Consider the following 12,382-nt stretch of genomic DNA (forward strand, 5'->3'; position numbering starts at 1 on the left):
AATCCATTATCATCTTTTTCATTTTTAGGTTATAATTTCCTTTTAGAATGAAATCAATGAATTAGCAATGTGTGAATGTGGCAGTTTCGTAAAGCTGCCACAATAGTCGCCGCCGCATTGTTCAGTGCGGCCTATCTCGACACAAATCTACCGCATCGCGTGCTTCACTGTGCAAACTGTACCTTTGTAAACATGAACGCACATTTGTTAGCGCCGTACGTGCCGCACATAAAACCATATCGCACATCCAACCGCAACGTACTGTTACACTTTTCTTGGGTAGATAAATGCTGACTATTACCTACCGCTATGTAACCATTGTCAGTCTTCGATATTTTTTAGTATTGGGCACACGCGAGACTATTAACATTTAACAAGTATTTGGACAGAGCAGCCAGAGAGCAATTAGTGGATAAAAGGTTTTATCATTTCATGTAGCTTGCTACAAAAACTACTCAGAACTTTAAATCTATGGCACCATCGGGATAATAGTTAGCAGCCTCAAAGAGATCAGTTTGGCAGCCATTTTCAGCAAAAGTAGTGTATGAACGTTACTTCCACCTCTCTTCTGAAAAAAGATCTTAGATTGTCAAGGAATCTCTCAAGCCGAGCGTAAAGAAGTTTGATTAAAAAAAAAATAGCTTCAGTACAAATCCATTGCGGGCGTATGAATAACAACATATATGCGACCATCTTAAACTAAACGTAAATACTAACTTCACTTGAAGAAATGAACTCGTTTGAACGTAAAAAGGTGTTAGTTTGATGCTTCAATATTGTGGGAATGCCTTCAATGCCGTAACTTTAAATACTTAGGACTTAATAAAATTTAAAAAAAAAACACAAAGGAAATGGCAAATGTTTTAAAAAATATTATACCTCGTAGTACGTATTCAGTTGTTGATTTCAAAAACTAAGTTAGATACTTTTTAATAACTCTACAATTTATTTACAGAGATGCTGGGCTGGGTTATAGATCACATATTATGATTAGTGTGCTTAATAGTGCTTTTGGGATCCATGTTACATTCGCCATATAATTTAGTGGTCCCTGTAGACCTATCTGTCTTCCTGCGTGTAGTGACCCCTTTCAATACTGGTGATTTTCTTAACATATAGTCCGGTGAGTTCCCAATTCCGCCTAAGCTGGATTCAGGCACACCGCAAGACCATGGTATGTGCAACTCTTTACAAGAGACCAGTAGCGTTACAATAGGCTGGCAAGCCGTGCCAAGTACCACGGGCTCAGGCCAGAAGGGGCCCCCGTTTCAGTAAAATTAAAGAAAAATTCGCGCTCGCTTCGCTCGTTCTTATATTTCGTGATGAAATAATTATTGTGTGTTCTTCGAATCTACAGCCGCGATTAGCGTTGATTTTAAAAGTAAAAGGATCGGGTTTATTAGGTTGCCACTGCATACTACTTTAGTAACATCTTGAGCATCTAAATCGATATTAATTGCATGCGGATTTTTATGAGAGTTAAGAATCGCCTAGACGGTACGGAAAACAGATGTAGTGTGAAAAGGCCTTACCAATAACAATACATACTTCACATAATTGTAAAACGCAGCGTGCCAAGCGCGATAATGAGTAAACCAGGTGTTATATAACATGATCGGATTATGCTTTATGCTGATCCCCACATAATGGCTCTGCCGCTCCACATTATAGCTACCGAGCACAATCAAGCGATTGAAGGGATTTCTTCATACTTCACACTAATATTATGAAGGCGAAAGTTTGTGTGTATGTGTGTGTGTGTGTGTGTGTATGTTTGTTACTCCTTCACACAAAAACCACTGGACGGATTTGGCTGAAACTCAGAATGGAGATAGATACTGGATTAGCACATAGGCTACTTTTTATCCCGGAAAATCAAAGAGTTCCCACGGGATTTCGGAAAACCTAAATCCACGCGGACGAAGTCGCGGGCATCAGCTAGTTCATCATACTAGCTAGCAGCAACACAGGCAGCAAGTCCTACTAAAGTGCACGGCAAACATCTTGAGCATTGACGCGATTGGCTAGCGAATGGCGGGTGCACGCGATTGGTTGATTAGTCGGCGCGAGTGCACGCGATTTTTTTCATTAAAAAGAATATTAGCCGTGCTAATAATACTCCCCTTTCCCCTCCAATTAAGCGTGAAGCTTGTGCCAGGAGTGGGTACGACAATAGTGCAACGGGTCGGGTTTGAACCGCCGACCTTCCAGAATTCAGTCCGCTTCTCAACTTTCGCTTCCCGGATTCTCCAACTTTCTCCCACTACGTTGTTTCAGAGCCAAGTTGTTTACCGGACTCTACACTGGGTAAACCCTGGGTAACTTGCTGCTAGCTAGTATCATCATCATCAGCAACCCATTGCCGGTTCACTTGTCACGGGTCTCCTCTCAGAATGAGAAGGATTTAGAAGACCAAATCCTTCTCTTAATCCATCACGTATCACCAGTAGCCTACGTGCTACCAGTAGGTAGTATTACTACAACGCTAGACAAGTGCAGATTGGCAGACTTCACACACTTTTGAAAATATTATGGAGAACTCTCATGCATGCAGGTTTCCTCACGATGTTTTCCTTCAGCGTTAAAACTTTTAATTGCTTAAAGACACATAATCGATCGAATCCCTTATTTGCCGAATAAGAGACCCCCACTTTGCAACTGTCGCAATTGCAGCAATGTTATAACGACAACTTCCATATTATAAGCTTCCCTTTATAGTTAGGCGACAACATAGTCACAATAAATTCTAGTATTAAAACGGTAAGGAAGCGCTTTAACAGCGTTGAAATACTCGTAGCACAATACAGTATCTTCATTTTCCCATATCAAAGTTAATTACTTCTGACTTGTTAAGATGACAAATGACGCGTGTTTTTCTACTGTTTTGTTGAGTTCTGTAACCATACTTACCTACGTATAATTAAGTTCACGATGAAGAAAATATTTGAATAAGAGCTGTTAATTTTTAAGAGTAAGTAGGCTCACATATTATAATTTTTTGAAAAATTTTTACGTGACATTTACGAGGTACGGAACCCTAAAAAACCTACCTACTGAATATAAGAATGGCAGCTGTTACACACACGTTCGACAGGCCATTTACAATATATGTCATTAGTCTTTGATATCGACATGTACTGATCTATCGAAAGACGCATTCGCTCATAGTGCTTTATTCGCCATTGAAGCCGATCTAATAATGTGTCATTGCAACAAAAAGACGAATAAAAGCACTCGCCCCGCATTCACGACGTCCGACCTCTTGACCGTGGTTACTACATCAAGTTTTAGTTAACATCGGCCTAATTACCTACTCGTATCTACGTACTTGTGACAGAGTGAACTAGAGTCAGGAAACTCTCGGTGTTGAACATTTTTCCGTCTGAGGGTTCCGTACCTCAAAAGGAAAAAGGAACCCTTAAAGGATCACTTCATTGTCTGTCTTTCTGTCGTGTTTGTCAAGAAAACCTATAGGTTTTCTTCCCGTTGACCTAGAATCATGAAATTTGGCAAGTAGGTACCTAGGTCTTATAGCACACATAAGGGAAAAAATCCTATAGACCTTCGCTATTTTGGAATATAAACCTGAAAGATTCTCTGCGTATTGTCTCCAACATAGGGAAGAACGATCAGCGACTGTGAAGTTTGCATCATGGTGGCTTTGGGAGATAACAGGTAACAAAGGTGTAAAAAACTTTCAAAGTGTAGGCTTACATCGACTAAATACGTGAGTACAGCCGTAAAATTTTATACTTCCGTATAAAGTGAGACTTTTATATTTTCTAAACCCTAAACGAGCAAAACGGCGGTCGAGCCACTATGTACCTTTTCTCGAAGCGTTTCGTCGTATTTTCGAACCGTCATAGCTTTGGTCTGGATGACGTTAGAATGCTGAAATTTTCAGTATAAGATGTCCTCAGCAAATTTATTAAATGGACCTAGTATCAATTATCTAGCTTTTATTGTTACAGATTTATTGATATCTAAAATACATCGATTTCGTCCCTCACTGATGTTCATCAAAACCTCTAAGGTACTTAATAAGGGTAAATTGCATACAAACAACAGGAAAATTAAGAAATTGGAAATTTCCCCCTCCATTCCTTCGTATGGGGGAAGCAAACCTGTAAAGTCTGTCGCTAGAATGCTGATATTTTCAGGATAAGAGTCGTGTCAGAAACGAGGAGGCAAATAGCGTCGTTCGTATCCGTGGAGTTTCGACTACGTACGAACCTATCTTTATTAAACTATACAAGTACTTCAGTATTTTGTGAAAGTGACTTATTGCTCCATACTTAGTCAAGAGAAACATCAAACGTAATAACAGTGGCTATCAAGGGACCGCCATTGGGCCAGTCACACAATTTAAAATCTTTACCTACCAATTTACTAAATAGCTACAATCAAAATTAACAACTTTATGCTATTAAAAATAATCATAGAGCTTTTAGATTTAAGGGAGCGTTTAATGAGCACAGTGAGTGGGTGGAATTGACTGGAAACGGACGACAAAAAGATCTTAAAACACGGAGAATTTGGAGAATTGAAAATCTGGAATTTCCATGGTAGATTAGGTTAATAATAGTTTAATAGACACTATTTTTAGGTACTGCGTTATTCTTTCCTTAAAACGAACCTATGTAAATGGCAAAAGAATACCAAACTTCAGTTTAACTTTGATGGATCTGAGTCTGCAATAATAGATTATTTAAGAAACATTACTTTCCAGCTTAAAGCTACTCAGCTTAAAGCTATCAGATAATGTAATACCAACGCCTCCTAGTAGTCTACGCCATCTAACACACAGTCTCGATATGCTTACTCGTATTTGAAAAAAATGGTAAGTACGAGAGCATACGTATTTTTTCCTTTTTTTGTATTAAATTGAAGTTTTTATTCAGAAATTAATAATACAGATTTTCACAAATGTTAAAAATACTTAAATATAAAAATTATAAAACAAAAATATCATCCAAATCACTGTAACGAGGCAGGGTGCCCAGAACACTGGCTGCGTTACCTCGTTGAATGGCCAGACTAATATGCTGACCAAGGTAATTGCCAGATTTCCGGTCACCCGTGGACTCCACAAGACGGGATTTCCGTCAATTTTTTTCCAAAATCAGATGGTTTAACGTTGAAAAAACTCGCACGTGTAATTTTCTGTCTAACTTCCATCGTCAACAAAAACGCACCTTAAAATTTTTTTGCAGTGTGAAAAATAATTTTGGATTGCGCACGCGCAGCGCGCACACAAAGGCGGCTAATGAACGCGTTTGACGCGATTGCGCGCGAATTGTTGGCGGCATTGTGGCCATTGTGAGGCAGCGAGGCACGCCCAATTACACCATGTGGGTCACTGGGTGAAGTAATTATTTCATTCGGTGTTAACAAAATTAGGGAAATAATAACGGTAATCTGCGTACGGTAGATTGGACTAGACATCGTACAAAAATTATTAAAAGATGTTTACATAGGCGATCTACCACTGAGTAAAATTACACGGGTAAGTATGTGTGCGAAACTTCATATCCATTATTTTTATCCATTTGGGATTTAGTAATTTCTAAATTTTCTCTGGTCTGTCTAGTGGGAGGCTTCGGCCGTGGCTAGTTACCATCCTACCGGCAAAGCCATGCCGCAAAGCGATAGTCTTCCGGTACGATGCCGTGTAGAAACCAAAGGGGTATGGGTTTAATAAAAACTGCCATAAGTACCCCTTCTTAGTTAGCCCGCTTCTTAGACTGCATCATCACTTACTACCAGGTGAGATTGTAGTCAAAGGCAAACTTGTATCTGAAAGGTAAGTTACATTACTGTTTTTAGCAAAGGTACCTCTAATATCCATAGCTAAGTCCTTTACAACATTTTGGTTGGTTGGAAGAGATCGCAATGTAGCGATAAGGCCGCCAAATTGTACGCCCTGCCTAACGCCTATATTTTGTTTTGCTTTGTACCTATGTGTTTTTTCATTATTAATTTTGTGGTGTACAGTAAAAGTATATTCATTAATTCATTCATTCATAGTAGTAAGTAAGGAAAAGGTTTTTAGTGAAGTTCGGAGTCGCGTGCCGCTCCGACCCCGTGCGAAACCTATTGAGGCAAACATTACGTTGGGTTATTACTCAACGAAAGTCATAATAATGTGTAATTATAATTATAATACAGTAATTAAACTGTACACGCACGATCAACTCACGTCTGTCCGTCTGTCTGTGAAACTCTACATGACAATCGAAGTCGTGACTTGGTACATTACTTGACGATGGTTTTGTTTTATTGTAATCGAGAAGAATATCGGCTTAATTGTCTGCTATAATATGGGCAATCTTGAAATCTCTGATGTTAGTGAACATTTTTATTTATTTTAGACTAGCACTAGGCTGCAATCAGACCTGCTGGCAAGTGGTCATGCAGCCTGAGATAGAGCGCGATTTCGCAGAAAACCCACACTAAATAAGGCCGGCCACGTACTTTGAGTCCCTCGAGAGCGTTATTCGGTCTATTTTTATGGACAAAAAGTCCTGACTGTCCCCTCGCCCACGCATGCCCTAAGGGAAATATTTTTGAATCTAAATGACGTTGAAATTGAAGTAATAAAACAACGATTCATTTCATACCTTCTGTATTTATATTATTTAACATCCATAAAACATTTATAAATAAATTAAATTAACATTTAGCTTAACATCTATAGATATACTTACTTAATACTTAGTTATTAAATAATAAAATCTTATTACACCTAATAGTCAAAGTCTTTGGCACAAACAGGTATTCTACATTTTATGTATTTCAGGCTTAAATTCTAGATAAATCCAATTACCCAAAACCGGGAATTGAATATGAGATCTAGTACAGTCGGGTCAACTAAGGTTTCACTGTTTAAGCACTAGATCGGCCTTGACGAAATCTAGCATAACATTAGTATATCCTCCCATGGAGAAACAGAAAATACAAAAAAACTCAATTCCGCGCAGACGAAGTCGTAGACTACAGCTTGTATAAAATAAATAACATTACACGTTGTTAAAAACTTTCACATCAGTAAATTCTTTTGAGAATAAGAGTACGCGCGACTCATTACTGTACAGCGACATCTATGATCAAAGCCATTCAACTGTTCAGTTTCAAGATCTTTTGTTTTAATCGGTATTATATAAAGTAAAAAGAGTGTGGTTGTAGTTCCAACTGCGCCATTTTGGTGAGCAGTCGGTACAGCCTGCGATGCTCCCTAGTCGCCGCTAGGCTGGTGGCGCCACCACCTGGCGCGTTAGTGGCCGACGTGGCCGTGGTCACCACTTCCGGCTTCATTTCGCGACAAGCCTCAAGACGCTCGGCCACGTGATGTGGCATCTAGAAATGAAATAAGTAATTAAAAAAAACATCATAATAGCCATTCGATCAATTTATAAAATGGGATCATACGAGCCTGTCGTGAAAAGTTTAAGGAGATTGTTATAAGTTTTTGTTTTGAGGGTACGAGAATAAAAACCGGACAAATGCAAGTCAGACTCGCGCACCGAGGTAATCAGGAATTTTTTCCGACATTTTGCACAGTAAATCAAAAACTTTAATGCATGAAAATCTGTTTTAGAATGTACAGGTAAAGCCCTTTCATATGATACCCCCTTTAGTATAGTTATCTTACTTTGAAAATTGAAACACATTTTAATTTTTTTTTTGTGATGTAGGTAACCATAAATTCACGGTTCTCGGATTTTTTTCTTTACTTGTGCTATAAGACCTACCTACCTATCTCCTAATTTCATGATTCTAGGTCAACGGGAAGTACCCTATAGGTTTTCTTGACAGACACGACAGACGACAAAGTAATCCTATAAGGGTTCCGTTTTACTTTTTGGGGTAGGGAACCCTAAAAATGACTTACATTGAAGAGTGGCGAGTGCAGGATAGGTGTCCAGAGGGGCAGCAGTTTGTTGAGCACCGTGGAGTTGCACTCCAGGAGCGACTCCAGTAGACTCAGGAAATGTAAGTTCACTGTTTCAGCCAACTGGAAATAAAGTATGTATATTGTATACTTTCACTTGTCTGTAAAACGAATAAGGCTGCTTCAATATTTGATAGAGGTCGGATTTCTTGAACGAGATTAAGCAGTTCGATGCAGGCGTGCCCAAAGTGGACCAACAAAACTAAAGACAATACAATTAGCGTTGACTAACTGCCTAACGTATGATGGCCAACAAATAGTGACATTTCCATCTACAGAGTGTAACCAGAACGCTAGCAAAAACGAAGACAGGTGATAGTACTGACGATTACTGATAAGATACAATAGAAAACTACGAATTTTTTTCACCCTATCTTTTATTTTTTATTATTATTTTTTAAAGTTCACAATATATTGCAAATTAAACATCTGATTGACGCTAGAGGTCAACGAACTTTCCATAAATAGGTCACTCGAAGTCAATGCCGCGTCGTAGGTGGGGCATTGACCCGAGTTTTGGACGCTATACAATGCGGGTTTGTAAAATACTAAATCACTAAAACTACAAGATAAGGCAAATGGTTATTGGCATTGGATTGTGTTAAGGTAGTATAATAATAACGCTAAGTTTTTGCTAGCGTTCTGGTTACACCTGTATAAGGTACGGACCACAAGGCAATACTTACCAGCTTGTTGGCATGCGTCAGCTGCGTCAGCGTGGGCACGAGCTTGCACCAGAAGTGCAGCAGCAGCGCGTGCGCGGCGTGTTGCGGCTCGGAGGCGGGCGCCGCGCACGCGCCGCAGCGCCACACGTACAACGTCCACAGTTGGCAGAGCAGGAACGCGCCGCACAACGCACTCATGCGTTGTCCGCCACTTGCGTTTGCGGACTTACTCTGCGTGTCTTGGGCTTGCTCCACGTATGACGACATTATTGTCTGGAATTAAAAATATATACAATACAGGATGTAACCGGAACGCTAGCAAAAACGAAGACTGGTGATAGTACTGATGATTACTGGTAAGCTACTACGAAAAACAAATTACAAAAATCCTGCATTTTTTTAAATTCACAATAAATTTACATTACAAATAAAACATTTGAATGACACTAGAGGTCAACAAACGTTCCGTAAATAGGTCACTCACAATAAACATTGACCCGAGTTACTTTGTGTTAGTTTGTGCACGCTATACAAGGCGGGTTTGAAAAAATAGTAAATCACTAAAACTACAAGATAAGGCAAATAACTCTAAGTCTTTGCTAGTTTGTTCATGAGGATTTAAGTTTTTAAAAATCCCGTGGGAAGTCTTTGACTTTTCGAGATCGAAAGTTGTTATGTCTGCCCTCAGAAAACAAGCTATCTGTGTACCAAGAGTCAAAATCGCTTAAACGAATAAGCCATGAATAGCTACCAGACAGATAGACTGACAAGACACTTTCTTTTTAACATTAGTATAGATTAAATATGTCCGAGACATTACGTAAACTTTTTATACCTGAATATGATCGGTAAGATGACAAGTAGCATCTAACGGAACTGGGAGCTGTAAAGGGTGTGTGCGAGCGTTGCTGAGGGCTCCCAACACCACCCATGACACCAGCCTCACTCGACCCACGCACTCGCTCACATCGCGAGACCTAAAATTTAAAGTTGGAATAATATGAAAAAATTCTTCGAAGACGAAACCCCCGGCCAAGTAAGAGTCAGACTCGCACACCGAGGGTTCTGTACTCGGGTTTTTCCTTTTTTAATTTTATTTTGTGATGTAACCACAAATTCACGGTTTTCGGATATTTTCTTTACTTGTGCTATAAGACCTGCCTGCCAAATTCTAGGTCAACGGGAAGGAACTTATAGGTTTTCTTGACAGACCTACAGATGGACGGAAGGACGGACGGACAGACTGACAAACAGACAGACAGACAATAAAGTGATCCTATGAGGGTTTCGTTTTTCCTTTTGAGGAACGAAACCCCAATAAATAGATACAGAATAATAGAACAACATAATTGTATTACAATCCAGTAAATGAACTTCTTCTCTTACGTACCCGGGTAAAGTGGTAGTGAGCCAGGGCATCATATGTCGCGTGGGTCCCCTGTCTTGTTTGCCCCGACTTTGTTCCAGTGCCAATTCCATTGCCACGTATTGAGCTATGCCTCCCTTTACTATTGCTCCTAAAGTGTCTTCGTTCAGGCAAATGAGATTCCGGTTTACGATTGATTTTGAGACTGAACCCTATAAAAATGTTACATTTCATTAGGATTTTTACATGAAATGAAATGAAATGAAATGAAATGAAATGAAATGAAATGAAAATTTATTTCACAAATTTAGATATACATCTATACATTTTTTGTATTATTTTAGTTGAATGAAACTTTACGACCGATCAGAATGTAAGCTGTAAGTTGCATCACAGTGTGTTTTTATCATAGAGGTATACCCTTGTCTACACATTCTTTATATTGTAAAAAGTGCACAACTTGGAAATATCTACTCCTAACAAATTCAACCCTTAAACCCTTGATTTTTTTTTAAATACAAAAGATTGTGCTATAAAGTAAATCCATTGCTAGTAAACTATGACGCATTTAATTGCACTCATTCTTTACAAAATATGTTACACTTGTACTTTAACTAACGGAAACTATTGGAACCTCTGATTTACACAACAGAACTCAATGAAGAAATTTAGAAAACGAGCTAATGTCTTAGGCAATATTCTAGGAGTAAGCAACCTTTAGTCACAAATTCACTAAAAATTCAGAAAAAAATAGCAAAGTTCACTTACCTTGATTTTATTCAGCAGATTGGGGTCGTGCAGCAAATCGATCATGTCCGCCAGGTGTGGCCTCATGCAGTCCACGGGGCCGCTGCCCAGGTCCCGCGCTTCGGGACCTCCGCAACCTGACAATAACTCTCCAGTGTTGAGTTGCGGGGGCAGCAGCAATGTGCAACCATAACCTAGAATAAGGCAAACATAATCCCTTGAAATTACTAGTTTTACATTGTACTCAGTCATTTTTATCACTCTTGTGTTTTAGCTAGAATTTGGCCGTCGTCTCCAACCGATAGTCGTCCAATGTTGAACATAGGTCACCAGATGTCTAACACTTAGGCTGAGATCTATAGAAAGCACTTTAAATTTGCTCAGACTTAAGTCACTGTTAAAACGAGACAGTGTTATACCGCTGTCATAGTCTCATTTTAACTGAAACATAAGTCTAAGCAAAGTCAAAGTGCGGTCTATAGATTTCATCATTAGGGAGGCCACGCAACGGGGGGAGAGCTGGCCAAACCAGCGGAAAAAGTGATTATAAATTCTCAGCAAACACTCATTTTATTGTTTACCATTATGTTTACCTCTTACAGACCCGAGAGGCACAAAACTGATCACAATCATACTTTAAAGAAAGCAATGAGAGGTCTAAGTCGGAGCGCGCTTGCCTGGAAGATGCATATTCAGTCGTCTTGAAGGTGCCAAGTTATACGTGGCAGGAGACACGAACGCCGAAAGGGTGTTCCAAACCTTAGCGATAGAAGATTGAGAAACTCACCCTGCAGTACAAACTGTAGCAGCACAAACAGGTTATCATCAGGGACCGTGGTCTTGGTTCTCAGGGCATGTAATAACTCGTAGACCAACACGCGGCAGATCAGCAGCTTGTCGCGGTCGCGCGCGAAGGCGCGCACGCAGCCCGCGCCCACCTCGCTCAGCGCGATCAGACGGACGGCGCAATTCTGTACTGTGTAGCTCACGATCTTTGACATCGGCTCTAGTAAGCTCTGTAACCAAACAGATTGAATATATGAGTTTACTGAATAAAACCGACCAAGTGCGAGTCAGACTCGCGCACCGAGGGTTTCGTACTCGGGTATTTTTTCCGACATTTTGCACGATAAATCAAAAACTATTATGCATAAAATAAATAAAAATCTGTTTTGGAATGGTTATCTTACTTTCAATTTGAAAACTGACATTATTTTGTTCATGAACACATTTTAATTTTCATTTTAGTTTTCTTGACAGACATGACTCACGAACGTTCTGTCCGTCTGTCGTGTCCTCCTTTCCCGTCAGCAAAAGTAATAATTATAAATACCTTGTGGTGAGTAGCAGCAGGAACTCGCAATGCCGCAGCACAGACCCTCAGCAACGGCAGCGCATCGTCCAGTTGCGGCAGCTGCAAGGCCACGGCTCGCAGCAATGTGTCCAGAGCAGCGAGTAAAGCGCTGCACGCACTGACGGGACCGAGGGCTTCAGGGGCGAGGCATTCGAGATACATCGCCATGTTACCCGCTATCACGCCCATTTGCTGTTGGTTATAGATTTAGACTTTTTATTCCACTATAAGTGGGCTCTATAGAAGTCTTATCGGATGTCTGAAGGGACCAAGATTCTACAAAAAGACACAGAAACAAT

The 12,382-nt window shown here is 39.9% G+C and overlaps 1 protein-coding gene across 11 annotated transcripts in view; it reads right to left on the reverse strand.

Annotated features, from left to right (window-relative positions):
- Positions 1-6,697: 6,697 nt before the first annotated feature.
- The window catches only part of LOC123876941 (protein unc-79 homolog), a 41,672-nt gene continuing 35,987 nt past the window's right edge, over positions 6,698-12,382 (reverse strand). For all 11 annotated transcript variants that reach the window (XM_045923370.1, XM_045923378.1, XM_045923371.1 and 8 more), the window contains 8 exons: positions 12,063-12,275; positions 11,517-11,745; positions 10,751-10,923; positions 10,007-10,194; positions 9,452-9,593; positions 8,638-8,889; positions 7,892-8,014; positions 6,698-7,356 (listed from right to left, as the gene is read on the reverse strand). In XM_045923370.1, coding sequence (XP_045779326.1) covers positions 7,156-7,356; positions 7,892-8,014; positions 8,638-8,889; positions 9,452-9,593; positions 10,007-10,194; positions 10,751-10,923; positions 11,517-11,745; positions 12,063-12,275 — 1,521 coding nt within the window. In that variant the 3' untranslated portion in view covers positions 6,698-7,155. The remainder of the gene's footprint in view (positions 7,357-7,891; positions 8,015-8,637; positions 8,890-9,451; positions 9,594-10,006; positions 10,195-10,750; positions 10,924-11,516; positions 11,746-12,062; positions 12,276-12,382) is intronic.

Source organism: Maniola jurtina, chromosome 22, assembly GCF_905333055.1.
Source record: "Maniola jurtina chromosome 22, ilManJurt1.1, whole genome shotgun sequence".
Lineage (NCBI taxonomy): Eukaryota > Metazoa > Arthropoda > Insecta > Lepidoptera > Nymphalidae > Maniola > Maniola jurtina.